Genomic DNA, 18,357 nt, shown 5'->3' on the forward strand with positions numbered 1-18,357 from the left:
ACAGTTCTTAGCAGTGGACATTTTATTTATTTTTGCCTGAATTCTAGGCTACTTTAAGTGCAGGTTAGACTTCCATGACACTCCACTACAAAGCATCACTAACCCATTATGAATTCAGACTTAAACCCTTCTCGCCTGTCTGATTGTGCTCTATTGTATTAGCAGTAATGAAAGATTTATCAGTGATGATTAAATCATAACAGGCTTAAATGCAGCGCCCGTGTAAGAGCCAAACTCGTAGACTTACTGAGCACCTGGCAGGAAACAAAACGATTCCAAGCTATGAAATGGCATATGACAAGAAGGATGGAGTGGAAAGAAAGGATGACAGCAGGACAAGTGCTGCCCTAGGCTCTGACTCGCCTCAGGCGGAAACAGTCTGGTGGTTAAGTGGACATTAAAAGCCTCTGCCTTAAAATCCGAGGGTGTGTGAATTTAAATGTGTGTGTGGCTAGGTATATATTCAAGTGTGTGTAAAATTTGAGCTCTGTGGGAAAAGACTAATACAATAGTTAGCGGCTTTGTTACTGTCTAGTCATCTATATATAACATCCAAAGCACTAATGCATTTTTTTATTATTTTTTTTAATCAATGTATGTTTATCAGGATGAGTAGTCCTTTTTTTATAGGGATGAGTTAATGAACAATTGATATATTTCATAATCCGAATAATTTACTGTATTTATTTCATAATCATACTCCAACCTTGTAACACACATTCTGACTTGCATGTGCAATCCTAGTATCTGATGAAACTCACTGGTCACATGATCATATCTTGTGATTTATCGTAAGACGGTCTCAGTACTGTCTAGTGTAATAACCATATGTACAGACTGACCCCCCCCAAAAAATTACTTCAACTGTTGTGCTGAATTCTATCAAAACATGCAAATGTTTTTGTGTCATAAAATCTAAGAGCCAATCAGGTTTCAGTAAGCAAATACAGGATGTGCAACATGCTGTAACTTCTGGATTTACATTTTGCTGGTGGAATGGGTGGGACACGTGTAAGTGTGAAGCGTTTGCAATTTGGTATTTATAGAATTAGGAATTCCTGCTTAGGATGTCTACTGACTTTTTTTCTTAATGTATAATAAATGTGTTTTGCAGGACAAAATTAAAATCTGTATAAAAAAATCTTTACCATTTTAAAACATTAATCATGCACATTCTGTGTATGTAATTATTATGATTTAATATGATGATGATGATAATGATGATGATGATGATAATGATGATGATTATTATTATTATTATTATTGTTATTATTATTATTATTATTATTATTATTATTATTATTATTATTATTATTAATAATACTATAAAAATCCTAGTAAAAAATCTGCAATGACAAGACTTTGTCTTTTCATAAATTATATTAATGTTTTGTGGAAACAGAGGTTCTGATCTTTTGTACCATCCTCTGTGCCTCATGTTTTATTCTTGCTGCTGCTTTACATAATTATTAAAAACTTTTGATGATGTAATATTGTGTCATCTAATGTAATTTAGGAAAAAAAAAAAAAATAAAAAAAAAATAAAAAAACACCATAACGAGAGAAGAGAGTACACTTTAAAGAGCATGTCTTTGGCTTTTCTTGTATTTCCATGGATTTCTGGCACTTTGTAATAAACAGTATATCTGGACAGAATTTTGGGTCTAGAGTGCACAAAATCCTACAAACAATACCCCATAATGACAATGTGAAAGAAGTGTGTTTGAAATCTTTACAAATTCATTACAAATAAAAAACGAAAAAGACCATCACATGTACATAAGTTCAATTCAATTCAATTCATTTTTATTTGTATCGCGCTTTTAACAATGAACATTGTCTCAAAGCAGCTAATGTTATAATGTATTCACAGCCTTTGCTCAATACTTTTTTGATGCAGTCTTGGCACCAATTACGGCCTCAAGTCTTTTATTTTTTTCATTATACGGTGCCCCTAGAGCACAGAGGGGTAAGGGCCTTGCTCAAGGGCCCAAGAGTGGCAGCTTGGCTTGAACAACCGACCTTCGGATCAGTAATCCAGAACCTTACCCACTAAGCTACCACTCCCTCCCCTTTTCAGGTTGTGTTCAAGTCTGGGCTATGACTGGGCCACTCAAGAACATTTACAGAGTTACTCGTAGCCACTCCTTTGTTATCTTGGCTGTATGATTAGTGTCAATGTCCTTTTGGAAGATGAACCGTTGCCCTAGTCTGAGGTCCAGCGTGCTCTGGATCAGGTTTTTATCAAGGATGCTTATGTACATTGCTGCCTGCTGCCTGACTAGTCTCCCAGTTCCTGCTGCTAAAAAACATCCCCACAGCATGATGCTGCCCCCACCATGTTTCACTGTAGGGATGGTATTGTCCAGGTGATAAGCGGTGCCTGGTTTTCACCAAACATGACGCTTAGTATTTAGGCCGAAGTGTTCAATCTTTGTTTCTCATGGTCTGAGTCTTCAGGTGCCTTTTGGCAAACTTCAGGCAGGCTGTTATGTGCCTTTTATTAAGGAGTGGATTCTGTCTGGCCATGCTAACATACAGGCCTGATTGATAAACTGCTGCATAGATGGTTGTTCTTTTGGAAGGTTCTCTTCTCGCAACAGAGAAACCCTGGAGCTCTTTTAAAGTGATCATCAAGTTCTTGGTCACCTCCCTGACTAAGGCTATTCTCTCCCGATCGCTCAGTTTGCCGGGTGGCTCCGCTCTAGTAAGAGTTCTGTTGACTACAAATTTCTTCCCTTTACACATGATGGAGGCCACTGCGCTCAGTGGTCCCTTTAGTGATGCAGAAATGTTTCTATACCCTTCCCCAGATCTGTGCCTTAATACAATCCTGTCTCGGTCTACAGACAATTCCTTGGACTTCATGGGTCGGTTTGTGCTCTGACATGCACTGTTAACCGTGAAACCTTATATAGACAGGTGTGTGCCTTTCCAAATCATGTCCAGTCAACTGAATTTACCACAGGTGAACTCCAGTCAAGTTGTTAAAACATCTCAAGGATGATCAGTGGAAACGTTGTCATTATGAGGTATTGTTTGTAGAATTTTGAGGAAAATAATTAATTTAATCTATTTTGGAATAAGGCTGTTCACCAACTCGGCCAACCAGGATAGATCCTGCTTTTCTGCTTTTGTGTCAATGCAGATAATACCAATTGGTACAAACTTTCTACTGAAGACAGAGTGTTTATATGTGGCTTGGGTGTGATTTTAAATTGGAATAGTAAAGGTTTAGACTGAAATAGTTGAGGTTCAGCTAGGTTCAGTGACTTTAACTATTGCTAAATAGTAACTTGGCTTTTCTCTTTGTCTGTTCCAGGCTGTATGCGTGACTTGAGGCTAAACGGACGCTCCATGCCTATGGACTCTCAGTCAAAAGATGGTGTGTTAGTCCTTAGCACTGTGGGAGTGACACTGGGCTGCTCATCAGACTCCTGCAGGAGGAATCAATGTAGCCCTCCATTCACCTGTGTCGACCTGTGGAGGATCCATGAGTGCAGGTACATATACACACATACTGCACACACACACACACACACACACACACACACACACACACACACACACACACACACACACACACACACACACATTCTTATTTTAATCTAATTTTCACCCTCGCATATTTTATCAGACTAGAGGATACAAGAGTTATCACAAGTATCTCACCAGCATGTTGATAGTGTGTAGAAGGTAGTAAATTTATATCATCTTCAAACTGTATCAACCAATTAAGCACAAATTAAATTAACTGATCCGTGTTCAATTGTCCAATTTACATGTCACTTTGTAATAACTGCAAGCCAAATTAGCAAAGCTGGCTAAATATACACTCTATATATGCTTAACAGATTCACTAATAATTTCTGCTACTTCCATCCAAGGATTTTCTACATAAAATTTCCAACTTTAATAATAAAAAAAAAACAAAAAAAACATACTACTTCCATTTTCACAAGTAAATGAAAACTAATTGCAGGTTAGAATCTAAACTTGTTCCTGAAGAATCCTTGGACTGCACACACCATAAGGTCGGCCAAGGAATTGCTCTGATCAATCTTTTGGAATTTGATTTACTTGTGTAAAGCATTAAGACTGTTCTTTATTCATTTTGCTGGTCTCAAACTATTGAATGAGGATGAATAGTGAATAATTAGGAGGAATCCAATATACCAAATTTAACACTTGAGATGTTTTTTGATCCCTCCATCCTCAACCATTATTCTACTAATCCATCCATCCTCAACCACTGATTCCTCCATCCTCAACCACTGTTCTACTAATCCCTCTATCCTCAACCACTGATTCTTCCATCCTTAACCACTAATCCCTCCATCCTCAACCACTATTCTACTAATCCCTCTATCCTCAACCACTGATTCTTCCATCCTCAACCACTAATCCCTCCATCCTCAACCACTATTCTACTAATCCCTCCATCCTCAACCACTGATTCTTCCATCCTCAACCACTAATCCCTCCATCCTCAACCACTGTTCTACTAATCCCTCCATCCTCAAGCACTGATCCCTCTATCCTTAACCACTGATCCATCCATCCTCAACCACTATTCTACTAATCCCTCCATCCTCAACCACTGATCCCTCCATCCTCAACCACTGATCCTCCATCCTAACCCACTGTTCTACTAAATCCCTCCATCCTCAACCACTGATCCTCCATCCTCAACCACTGCTCCACTGATCCCTCCATCCTCAAACACTGTTCTACTAAATCCCTCCATCCTCAATCACTGTCCCTTCATCCTCAACCACTGCCCCACTGATCCCTCCATCTTCAACCACTGTTCTACTAATCCCTCCATCCTCAACCACTGTTCTTCTAATCCCTTCATCCTCAACAACTGTTCTTCTAATCCCTTCATCCTCAACCACTGTTCTACTAATCCCTCCATCCACAACCACTGTTCTTCTAATCCCTTCATCCTCAACCACTGTTCTTCTAATCCCTCCATTTTCAACCATTGCTCCACCGATCCCTTTATCCTTAACCACTGATCCACTGATCGCTTCATTTTCAACCACTGATCTACTGATCACTATATTGATTATTGACAATATTTATCAGAAATGTATACGAGGGTCTACGGAATGCCATAACATTAGAGTCATTAAAGTTTCAGTAGCGCTTAACTGTAGTTAAAAGAAAAATGATTGCCTTGTGCTTTGTTGCTTGCTAGTGTGTTAAGTTATTGTAAGTGGAAATGTTCATCACTGATTTCATCTATAGACCCTGAACTAAAGCTTCATGGTGAAGGTCAATCTTTACATGGAAAAAGACCACATCAAAACTTCCAGTGAATTAATACAGCCATAAGAGCATATCATAGAAATGTATCAGTAGTAGTAGTAGATATCCATCAGTACTCGTGTGTAACCTCTGCTTTGTTGGGTGAAAAATCATGAGAAGGCACATATTTAATTTGTGTCAATTTGCTTTTTTCCTGTCTTTTTCCAAACACACACACACACACACACACACACACACACACACACACACACACACACACACACAAGCTGGGTCGCTTCTGGGGCTGTCTGTAAACATGCTAGTATCAAGCTGTGAGGACCACACCATGCTCCTTCTCCTATTACTTGATGGTGTGTGTGTGTGTGTGTGTGTGTGTGTGTGTGTGTGTGTGTGTGTGTGTGTGTGTGTGTGTGTGTGTGTGTGTGTGTGTAGGTGGGTGTTTGTGTATTCATTTGTGTCTGAGGGGGTTAGAAGGGGGCTATTTTCTTATCTGCTGGAATTCCTTTATCATTATTCTCCCACTTATCTACTCAGCAGGGGGCTGCAGTCCAGCAAAGCGCAATTCATACAAAGTGTATGTGTATGTGTGCGCACGTACGTGTGTGTGTGTGTGTGTGTGTGTGTGTGTGTGTGTGTGTGTGTGTGTGTGTGTGTGTGTGTGTGTGTGTGTGTGTGTGTTTTAAGGAGGCAGAAAAATAACAGTATTTAGCCATGCATTCAATAGAAATCATTTCAGATTTTCGTTGCTCTATCTGCTTCCTAGAGATTATGCTGTATGAGTGGGTTCGAGGGTCCCATATCTGGACATCCAGAACATTCTAAGAATAGAATTAGACACAGCCTAAAGATTTATTTACACTACTTTGCTCTGGCTTGTCATTTTAATTTCTAGTCAAATCATGACAGTGTATATGTTTATGGATAAACACTGTTATTTTCTCCTTTAAATCCCTTTTTTGCACGTATAGCACTAAAACATGCCTGCATTCTGAGAGAAGTAATCAACAACACAGTGGTGTGATGCCGACCGGCCTGTTGCCAAGACGAATGCAGCGTTATTTGTCTAGTTTTGCCAAAAGACTTGCTTTATTTTTTCCTTTTCACAGTTTGTTAACAATTTTTTCGATGATGTTCCTTTTGTAAGAAACAGTTGTTAGAAACCAGCCACTTTTTTGATCTGTCAAACAGTAATTTACAGCTCTACCTTTTTCTAAAGAGTTTATGTCAATTGCGTTGGAGTTCTTATCAATAAATCATTATCATCAAACCAAAGATGTCCAATGGTGTCCTCATGATCAATTATGGCTGCCAGTAGACACTATAATTTGATTTACAAGATTCCACAAGAGTTCTATTGGTCCTTGATGGTATCAGACATAACCTTAACCAGTCAAAGGCAAAAAATTACTATTACAGTTACAATTAAAACCAATACATTTCCCATTACAACTATTGTAGAAATTCTCTGAGGGTTTTTTAATCATGACTCTGGCTGTCATCTCATAACAGAGAGTTGACACTGAGGATGCTCTCTAAATAAACATCTCACAAGAAACTTCATTATATCAGCAACTGCAGCTTTTATTATTGGTTTATGTGAAGGAAGAACGACACAAATCTCTGTTGAATTTCTTACTACTTCTAATAATACTAGCACTTTTCTTACTGACCCATGCTGCCTCAATCTCTACCTTTGTTCTTCTGATTCCCCATTCTTTTACCACTGTTCTACTGATTCCTCCATCTTTAACCACTGGTCCAATGATTTCTCCATCCTCTGCCTCTGTTCTACTGATTGCTTCATCTTCTTTTATTGTTCCATTAATTCCTCAATCTTCAAGCACTTTTCCACTGATTCCTTCCTCATCTACCACTGTTCCACTGATCCCTCCATCCTCTACCACTCTTTCACTGATTCCTTCATCATCTACCACTGTTTCACTCATCCTTCCATCCTCTACCACTGTTTTACTGATTCCTTCTTCATCTACCACTGTTCCACTGATTCCTCCATTGTCTATCACTGTTCCACTAATTCCTTTATCATCTACCACTGTTCCATAAATCCTTCCATCATCTACCACTGTTCCACTGATCCCTCCATCCTCTACCACTGTTCCACTGTTCCACTGATCCCTCCATCCTCTACCACTGTTCCACTTATTCCTCTATTATATACCACTGTTCCACTGATCCCGCCATCCTTTACCACTGTTCCACTGCTTTCTGCATCCTTTACCACTGTTCCACTGCTTTCTCCATCCTTTACCACTGTTGCACTGCTTTCTCCATCCTCTACCACTGTTTCACTAATCCTTCCATATTCCTTCTTACGACTAGTACTACTAAATAATGTTTCTACTACTACTACTACTACTACTACTACTAATAATAATAATAATAATAATAATAATAATAATAATAATAATAATAGAAACCTCTTATTTGAGTAACAGCAATAATTTTAGTCAGAGCTTCTGATGAAAAATTCAACATCTCAATGCAGTACAGAATAATAAAATAATGAAATATTTTTTTGGCTAATCCATAAATAATTTCTGCAAACAGACATTTTTATCTGATCCTAAAACTCTCGACCGCACTGTTCTAACATAATAATTAATAGCACAATTTCTCTCCATCTGTTCACTTTTGTCTCTTCTGATCCCAGGTGTCCTTCAGGTCACATGGTCAAGGCCAACGCTACCGGCAAATTCTGTGTATACACCCTGTGTGCCAGCCGGCCATGCCACCGGGGCACCTGCGTGGCCCAGTCTCCCTCCAAGTTCACATGCGAATGTCCCGAGGGCTACAGGGGGCGCCACTGCGAGGTCACACTGGCCATCTATCATGATGACGTGGGCCTGAGCTTCAGATCGCTCTTTGCCATATGCATTTGCTTTATGGCACTGCTGGGTAATTATGTTTATCATGTCCTTCATTAACATCTCTGTTCTTTTCTAATCGAAATCTTTGTCTCCCTCTCTCGCTCTGTCCAGTTTATTCGGAAACACATGTACACCTGCTCAATATATCCATATAAAGATACAGGTTAAGAGTATCACATTATGCAGTATGTTTCACATTTAATTATGACATGATTGCTGGTTGCCTGGTTTGAGTATTGAGTCTCTCTTGGGATTTTCTCGAGAGTTCTGTGGTTGGATATGCAATGGTCGGATTGGTGCAAGCTTCCGGGAAGGAATATACTAACTCATATAATCACTCTTTGTAATTAAACAGTAAGTTACAATAAGTTAAAGATAAATTACCTGGTCTTGTGCTGTACACTTTCTGTAAATCTGTACCAATGATAGCAGGTATGTACAATCTTGTTTAAGACTAAAACCAGTTAGTATTGATTCCTATTTAATAAAATGGCTGTGCTGTATCATATATAACAATGTGTGTTAGTTAGGATTCAGGATTTTACTACTCAGCTTCTAAGCAAAATTAACAGCAGTGTCGATATCATTTCTCAGTGTATATGGACGTAGCCTTTATCTCCACATCCCACTCAGTGTTTGTTGAAATTTTTGCATTTCCAGCCGCATGTGTTGAATTTGTTTGATTTTCATATTTGGTAGTAGTTTATATTGTTGAGTGTTTGCTCAAGCATCTATGAAAAATAATAATGGGTATATGTCAGGTTATATTTAATTCATGTAATAAGAAGTTGAAGGTTTTTGGGCATTTTTGGCTTCAGATCTTCTTCAGTTCTTTAAGCTTTTCAAACATTACGTGATCTATTTAAAATGGTTTTGTTTTTTAAGAAGAGAGGGTATAAAATCCCCAGTCGATGTTTCATTGACTCGAATAACCAAAGACTTATAGATATAATTTGTGCATGATTATGTGTTTCATCTTGGGATGCACTAATAACAGTTTTTCAAACCAAGTACATGTTCTGAGACCAAAATCACTATATGAACAAAAGTACTGGGAGACCTGATGGTTCCAGTCATATGTAGTTCTTTCCTGAACTGTTACCACAAAGTTAGAGACACACCATTATTGGATCTTTTGGAATGTGGAAGAAGTGAATTTCCTCTTCTAGGGAGATACAAAACCTAGGAGATACTAGGAGATACTAGGAGATACAAACCTGCTCCAGTATTGTAATGCCCTTTGCACAGACTGATCTCTTGAGAAATATGGTATACTCAGGAAGATCTTAAGTGGACTTCTATTGAGCTCTGACTCCAACCCTATTGGGTTGAACTGGAATGCTGACTGCACCCCAGTCCTCCTCACCTCACCTACATCAGTACCAAAATTTACTAGCACCCTTGAGGCTGAATGAGCACACATCTCCACAAACACATTCCAAAATCTAGTGGAACATCTTCCAGAAGACTGGTGGGAATTACTGTATTACAGCAAGCAAGCTAATTCTAAATGAAGTGTAAAGGCTAGCTACAGTAGATTGGAAAACCTTTTCCACAGAGAGTTGCAATGGAAAAGAAAAGAAAACACACATTATTTAATTGTGTCAGAATTTCCTTCATTCTCAAAAATTGATAGTGAGTGACTATCAAAAGCTGTTATTTTCTTTTGCAGAGAGTTCTCGGAGATCTTTTCCCACTTAGCCAGCATGTGTTGCTGGTGTAGCAACTCCTCATTTTATTTAAATGACATTTACGTTTTTCAAGCACTGACATGAATAGCACCTTGACTCACATCGAATAGATCTAATTCCACGATTATAGAAATACCTTTGTGCATTCGCTTCTGGGGTCACAGTGTCTTTCACTCATTTTTAATGAGCGTGTTTGCTGAAACGGTTCAAAATCTCGCTAAGAAATTATTTAAGTATCGTACGAGGTTATTAAATTAGTTGTACTGTCAAAAGGTGCTCTAGTTCCTGCTTTCGAGATTTTCACAGAACACTGTTTGCAGTCTGCTTTGCTTTGCTTGCCTTCATTAATTATGGAAAAAAAAAAACACTGAATACATACAGATCTGTGATTTCGGGTCTTTTGTTCATTAGCATGCCAGTGTTTTATTTGTATAGTGCTTTTAAAAATGGACATTATCACACAAAGAAGCTTTTAAAAAAAAACTAATATAATTTTGTATCATTAATTCTATTAAACAATTTAAAAAAATTATCTTCACACACACACACACACACACACACACACACACACACACACACACACACATTATATATATATATATATATATATATATATATATATATATATATATATATATATATATATATATATATATATATATATATATATATATATATAAATATAATATAATATAATTTTATAATAAAATTTGTAATACATTTTTTTATTTTTATAATTTATAATTTTTTTATTTAATTTTTAATTTATTTATTTTTTTACACCACCTGGGAACTGCTCTTCAAAATTAGCATATGCAACAAGTTAATGACGTCCTAAGTGGTAATAATGCCAAAATTCCCTTTTTTCAGCACTCACATTAGCAATATTCTTATTAAAGATTTTTCATTGAATGCTCATTGTGCAACACTCCACTGCTCCGTTATAACTAATGGCAGGGGGTTCCCAGGGTCGCCAACTCCTAGTTCCAAATTTCCCATTTCTTTGCGCCACTGTGTTTAAGTAAACTAGTAGCCAAGCCAACATAACCCGGGCACTTACTAGATGTAGTGGAAGTTGGTATAGTAGCTAGGTGATTAAGACATAAGTTAAAATTGCCAAGCAACATGAGGTTGCACTGGTTCCAAACCATTGTCATCCCACGGTCACCAAATTTCAGTTCCAAAATGCCCCATTTCCCTGCTCCACCCTGTATTTATCTATTATGGGCAACTAGGCAAAAACAGCAAAGAAAAACAACCTGACATAATATTAGGAAATCCTTGAGAAAAATCGGACTCTAAACCAAAACTTCTGAATTGTGTGCAGATCTTTCTAATGTTTACAAAGTTATGAACGACCTCCCAGACATCTTTTTTTGGATTAAAAGTGGCACCATTCTTAGCAATTTTAGCTTTTCATATTGGTCAAAATTATATATATATTACCCCTGACTGCTAAAAGATTCTGACACTGGAGACGCTGTCCAAAAGTAGACCGGTATCAATATAAATGCAACTTTGGCTCCCCTTGTTATCCACAAAGTGCATTTGGAAAGGGTTTTGATAATTAAACCATCACATTTCTTTATCCTTGTTGTTTTCTCATCAAAAGGTCTAAGTTAGCATTCACCCAACATACCAATATATCAAGGCGAAAACAAACAAAATCATTTCCGTTCAATCACAGATTAGGCGCATGGCGTCATTGTTATGACCTTAACGTTCGCAGCTGCAAAGGCTTTTTGAAGTGTTAATTACTTAATTTGTAGGCACACAATGTGCTGTTTGCTAATGTGCCAGGCTAGAAATGAAGATCAATGAACTACCGTTTTGGACAGAATTTCAATCGCCTGGATCCTTTCGAAACTTCGGCCTGGGTTTCAGCATGCTGTCCTGTTTGTCTCCTTGTAGAAAAGGGTCAGAGGAGAATCCAATGAATGGAAAGCAGTTGCTCTATTGACATTTTGCACAAATAGTCCATCTTTCTTTGTTTTTTATTTCTCCTGGGGGACTTTAATAGGTTTAGTATGCCATGCTCGAGTTCTTGACTCTTCTTTCACCTCTGTTTGGCTTTGGACCTAACAGAAAAAACAAAAAAAAGAACTCCGGTGTGGAATTTTACGCTTTAACAAATTGGTTGATTGATTCAAAATTGAGTAATTGTAGATGAAAAATTGAGCCATGTAAAAGAAGTCTGAAGAACATTACACAATACTCAACTCAAACATTTGCATGAAAGGGTAACAGAGACCTAAGGTTCCCTCTAAACTCCTACTGCTCCCAGTTCACAAAAAACCTGCAAATATGTTGTGGGTTGTGTTCTTGGTGATCTTACCTTGTGTATTATCAGGTCATTTTAGTGGATCTTCATCATATGGCCCTTGGCACAGGGATTTATTCAAGGTAGATTTACTGTAGTGTTGTGAGAGCAATTTTGTGAATGAGAAACATAAAATACACCTGTTCCCAGAAGGTAGCAGGTCTGGTTTTGTTTTTTTGTTCTTCAATCTAATCTTTATATGAGTAAAGTGTGTGTGTGTCAGCATCCATTAGCTAATCCAAACCAAATAAAAATACAATCCAAACTCAATTATATTTGGAATTTAAAGAAACGCTTAAACACAGTCATTACTTTATATAAAACCCAATTCATATTAGTTTACAAAGTAACCATAATTAAATGAAATTAGTACTATTTAATAATCTGAGATTATTAAACAGTTTGGCTGCCAATGTGGTATTAAATTTTTGAATTTTTGAGTTGTATAAATAAAGAATGAACCCGATGTAATAATTAAAAAATGAATACACAAGACAAATTCGAAAATATGGAGAAGAAAATATTACAGCCCTAATTCCAAAAAAGCAATATAAAAATGTTCCAAAATATGAAAACCCCATCTCATATGTATTCTCATATGTAACTGAGAATATATATATATATATATATATATATATATATATATATATATATATATATATATATATATATATATATATATATATATATATATATACAGTGTTGGGCAACGTTACTTTTAAAAGTAATGCATTACAACATTGAGTTACTCCCCAAAAAAGTAACTAATTACGTTACTTAGTTACTTTTTATGGAAAGTAATGCGTTATATTACTTTTGCGTTTCTTGTATCTCTTTCACGCCTTACAGGTGTAAAAGGTGTAATATAGATAATTGCCATTAGGAAATCAGTTATATTAGGGCAAAAGACATGTCTTAAACATTTAAAATGCTTAATAACGTCTGAGAACAATAAGATGATCAACTAAATTTTGACCACAAGGCTGAACACTTTCCAGTCGCACTTCTGTACACTGCTTTTCAATCGGCCTCGCTGTCAGGAATGTAACTATCGTTCGTGTTTAAGGTTAAGGGTGTGGGCTGCACACCGGTGATGTGGAGGGAGAACATACCTTTCGCTGTCATCTTGTAAAACTTCGTGCAATTCCGTAAATATGACCTCGTCTTCGTCTACATCATTCTCTGCTTCATCATCAGCTTGAAACATTCTGAACGCTTTTTACAAAGTTCGTGCTATTATCAGTGACCGTGGCAGTTTATCTTCCCACAAAGAGCAAATGAGCTGTGAATTTGCTCTCTTTCTCCGCTGCGATGGCATCGTACATGTGTCTCCCATGGAAAACTTTTATTCTGAGCAGTCCATAGAGCTGCAGTGGTGGAAAGTCGGCAAACGTTTTCTATATTTCTGTCTCCATTTCCATATATGCAGCATTGCATAATGTTCAACATTATACACACACACACACACACACACACACACACACACACACACACACACACACACACACACACACACACACACACACACACATCTGTAGTGCTGTGCTTTGCATGTAAATGTTTATTATTTTTTTAAGTGGTATTTTTTGCAGTTGACAAGAGCTTTTCACCAACACATAATCTATACTTAACCATTATTCCTTTCTCCTTTTCCTCGACTATTTCAAAATAATAAGAATACTTCCATCACAGTAATGTGTAAATTTATAAAGTAACGCGCTACTTTACTTGTTACTCCAGAAAAGTAATATTATTACGTAAGGCACGTTACTTGTGTGTGTGTATATATATATATATATATATATATATATATATATATATATATATATATATATATATATATATATATATATATATATATACACACACAATTTTAATGTGGAAATAAAAGGTCATTTTGAATTTGATGGCTGCAACAGGTCTCAAAAAAGTTGGGACAGGGACATGTTTACTACTGTTAAGCATCTTCTGTCCATATAATGTAGGAACTGAGGAGACCAATTGCTGAAGTTTTGGAAGAGGATTGTTTTCCCATATGTGTCTGATACAGGATTCTAGTTTTCTAGCCTCTATAGTCCAGAGGACGTGGTTTCCAAAAAGAAATAAAAATTTTGATTAGTTCGCCAACAGAACAGTTTTTCCACTTCACCTCAGTACATTTCAAATTAGCTTTGGCAGAGAAAAGTTGGCGGCATCATATACACGCATGACTTCTTCTTTGCATGATAGAGATTAAACCTGAATTTGTGGATGGCATAGAAAACCTTTTGGCCCTGGTCCTTTGTGCACAGACACTGCTGCAGGTTCTCTGAGATTTTTAATGGAATTATGTACTGTATATGATGATATATTCAACTGTTGCAATTTTATGTTGAGGAACATTAATCTGAAAATGTTCCTCAGTTTGTACACACAGCTCGGCCCATCTTTACTTCTAAAAGACTCTGCCTCTCTAAGGACACTATTTATACCCAGTCATCTTACCGACCTGTTATCAGTCAACATAATTAGTTGCAAAATGTTTCTCCAACTATTTAATTTGACACATACACAATAACACTTACTTTTTTCCAGACTTTTGTTGCCACGTCCCAACGTTTTCGAAATGTGTCGCAGCCTTTAAAATCAAAATTACCTTATTTTTTCCTCAAAATGGTTAATTTCTTTAGTTTAAACAGTTAATATGTTTATTATATAGTTTCTACTGTGAATAAAATATTAGTTTAGGATTTGCAAACTTACAAGGTGTTAACACCAAAAGCTTTAATAGTATTATACTATTATTATACATTCTAATGGTCTTTCGAGCTCTCACACACACAAATACAAACAAACAAACCCACCCACACACACACACACACACACACACACACACACACACGGTGTGTGCAGTATTTTTTTTTGCTTTAATAACGATGTATTAAAATTAATTTAAATAAGTGTGATCTTATGGCACCACTTAATCTCTGTGTATGATTCAGAGCAGCAGAATCTAATGACCCTAATAGATCTCATATGATCTAATGAAATGTAAAATAACAAATGAAAGTCATAATTTTTTTATTTTATTTAGTCAACTTTGTAAAGAAAGCATCAAGAATGAATGTAAGTTGATGTTACTTAGCTGTGGATTATCTCTTAAAATCACATTAGCTAAATTATACACTATAAACTGTCACTCACCCAAACTTTTTTTTAACAAACAGAGATACTAAAACTGTGCTTTTCCTTGTTGCGGTTGTGAGATCAGGTGTTTAGTTTGTATTTTTTATAAATGTAGAGTAGTTGGAGCATAATAAGTGCTTTTGTACCATTAAAGCTTTGCTCTCTAACCTATTTAGAAGTACACAATGTTCGATTTTCCAGGGTAAACATACACACTAAACATAAACAAAAACATCCCCCTTGATATACCACCCCACTAAGAGGAAATGGTAACATTTTCTAGCTTTGTTAGTTTATTCGAAAAAGTTATTACTTGGATCAAAAAAGTGCTGTGTAAATTTTTATAGCATTATTACATTCTCACAAAGGTCAATGACTGCATAACTATCCAACAGATTCTCTACATACATGACCGTCTGAATGAGCTTGGTTCAGTGATTTACAAAAGACCCTAATGAATGGTGGAGAATTTCCCGAGAAGCCTCCTGCTGACTTCGTGCAGTGTACACTTAGTTACCTGCTGCGTTTTTGTGTTCAAAGAAACTCATGCGTGGAAAATTATCCTGTGGTGCATGGCAATTAAAGTCTTTAAGAATAAGTGCTTGGTCCAAGGCCATGCTGTCCGCGAGCTGTGTGCTGTTTTAAAGATACGAGCTGATTCACGAGGCAGTGTCAATTTGACTGGAAGAAAGGCTTCGACTGGAAGTCGCAGCTACTGTCTGCGTTTCTTTTGCCGTAATGCAGTGATGCTGAAAGCCGGTGGTTTAAAGGCGATGGACACAATCGTGAGAAATTATTTTATCGGCTTTGAAACATGGCATGACTTTTGTCTGGTACATCGGAAAGTAATGTTCTGAAAGTAAAGTATTTAATTTTTTTTATTTTACAAAAGAAAAGTACAGGCAATTTCAGATTACCAGGTGAAGCATGGTGGTGGTGGCATTTTGTTAAATTAGCCTGCAATTAGCCCTGATTCTCTGCTCTTTATTTGGCATTTGGTGAATAGATTTCTCTAGGGAGAGTCAGCTGATGACAGCTTCTTCAGTAATGAAGATTGTAATGCATATTATTTTAGTAATGGATGTAATTTCTCAAAAGAAAGTGTATACAAAGTATTGTATTAGCAGTGATTTGAAAAAGCCAACATTCTGTAATATAGTTAGTTAACCTAACCCTAGTTTTATAAATATGTGTCATGCTATCCTAATCCCCAACTAAATTTTCAATTAAAAGAATTGACTCTATACGTTAATGAGCAATCCAGAGGGTGATGGTGCCGAGAAAAAACTCCTTGAGATGACAAAAACTTTGACTCATCTGTGTGACACTGGACAGTCAACAAATAAAATGAGTTGTTCGAACAAAACTGAGGCAACTGTAAATGGCTTATATTATCCATGGTCATCTCTTTTTCAGCTCTCTGTATGGAGCCAGGTTTCTAATTGATTAGGATTTCATTAGGGTGACAAGCATCTCTCTAAATTTCTAACAGGATTGATTCACCATGGAATGTACTTTTAAAACAACAAAACAGCTCATAAATGCTAATGTTCTACACTGGCTAGCTTGAAGTTCAAATGTGACTCACTCCTCTACCATAAACCAAAAGTAATTATTCCTCCCACTGAGGTGGACATACAGATGACCTCTCCTTGAACAAGAACGAAACATTAAAGAAGACCAGCGTAATAAATCTCCTGGTGTTGTTCCTAATGTCAACACCAGCAATACAGAAAAATTTCATTTGTTGAAATTGAATGAGTGACACTGAAGTCACAATAATACAATAATACCTTGCCTATGGACAGCAAGTGTCTATATGACCTTTTCATATAAACCAAATGGAAGGAAAAGTTTAGTATAAACCCTATTATATAAAAGTAAAATATAGCCTTACTTTTTTGGCCTTTCAAATTTCTCAATTCTCTCACATCACCTGTTCTCTGTTCATTATCTGTTCCATTACACAAAATGCGTTGTTTCCATAAACCATATTCGATTTGGGTTTGTGACGCTGCGTGCACCATTCAGATGCTAGACAACAACTTTGCGGTGTCAAGAAGATGGTTTATTTGAATTGTGAATCTTTGTATGATTTTTCCATTTTGGCTGAAGCAATGCTACTTGGTCCTTGAAAGTGCACAGCACTATTTTATGAGCTATATTTGAGAAATTTGAGAGCGATATGGAGAAAGATATTCTGAAAAAGCTTGAATGGCTCATGTTTGTGTGTGGAATAGCTATTTAAGCAGAGATGAAGCATATATACAGGCATAAAAACATTTCCTTCTGGGATGAATAAAAGGACATATGATATGGTGTATCTGTATAAGCATTCTGGGTAGTGTAGGTAAAGGGTGGGGTTAAGGTTTAGGGGTAAAGGGGTTAAGGTGTAGCACAGCATGAATTTGCAGCATTGATTATTTTGCTAATAGACAATCCTCACAAGGATAGTAAAACAAAAGTGGATGTGTATATTTTATATATACTGTATATAAAACAGACCATAAATAAAAGAAATGTTCTGCTGTTACCAGCAACGCCTGTGACAGCAAACAAGAGAATTTAGATAGGAGTTATGCTAATTTCTTGTGTGTGTTTCAATTTGTGTCATGTTTATTCTGATGAACTGTCATTTGTGTCACCTGCTTCTTCAACTTGTAGCAACAAGACATCTGAAACGATGCCTCATGTTTTAAGTTGTCAGCAAACACACGCACACACACACACACACACACACACACACACACACACACACACACACACACACACACACACACACACACACACAACACACAAAAAGGTAGAATATGAACTGATGTGCAGTGCCAGTACTTCTCAGAAACCAGTGTGTGTATATGTCAGTGGCAAGCCGTGCATTACACTTAAGCCTTCAGGGGTGTCCTACCTGAATCAATCAATTTCTTTATACTATCATTATGGCAACATGGATACAGACACCATCAATATTATAGAGAAACGCAGTATAACAGAGCGCTGCATCACAGGCAGTTATCTC

General features: G+C 36.8%; 1 protein-coding gene across 1 annotated transcript in view; it reads left to right on the forward strand.

The window, feature by feature from the left end:
• Positions 1 to 18,357, forward strand: part of LOC310730735 (neural-cadherin) — a 314,803-nt gene that overhangs the window by 285,266 nt on the left and 11,180 nt on the right. The window contains exons 30-31 of the mRNA XM_083549799.1: positions 3,323 to 3,503; positions 7,946 to 8,190. Coding sequence (XP_083405925.1) covers positions 3,323 to 3,503; positions 7,946 to 8,190 — 426 coding nt within the window. The remainder of the gene's footprint in view (positions 1 to 3,322; positions 3,504 to 7,945; positions 8,191 to 18,357) is intronic.

Source organism: Silurus aristotelis, assembly GCF_946808225.1.
Source record: "Silurus aristotelis genome assembly, chromosome: 9".
NCBI classification, from domain to species: Eukaryota; Metazoa; Chordata; class Actinopteri; order Siluriformes; family Siluridae; genus Silurus; species Silurus aristotelis.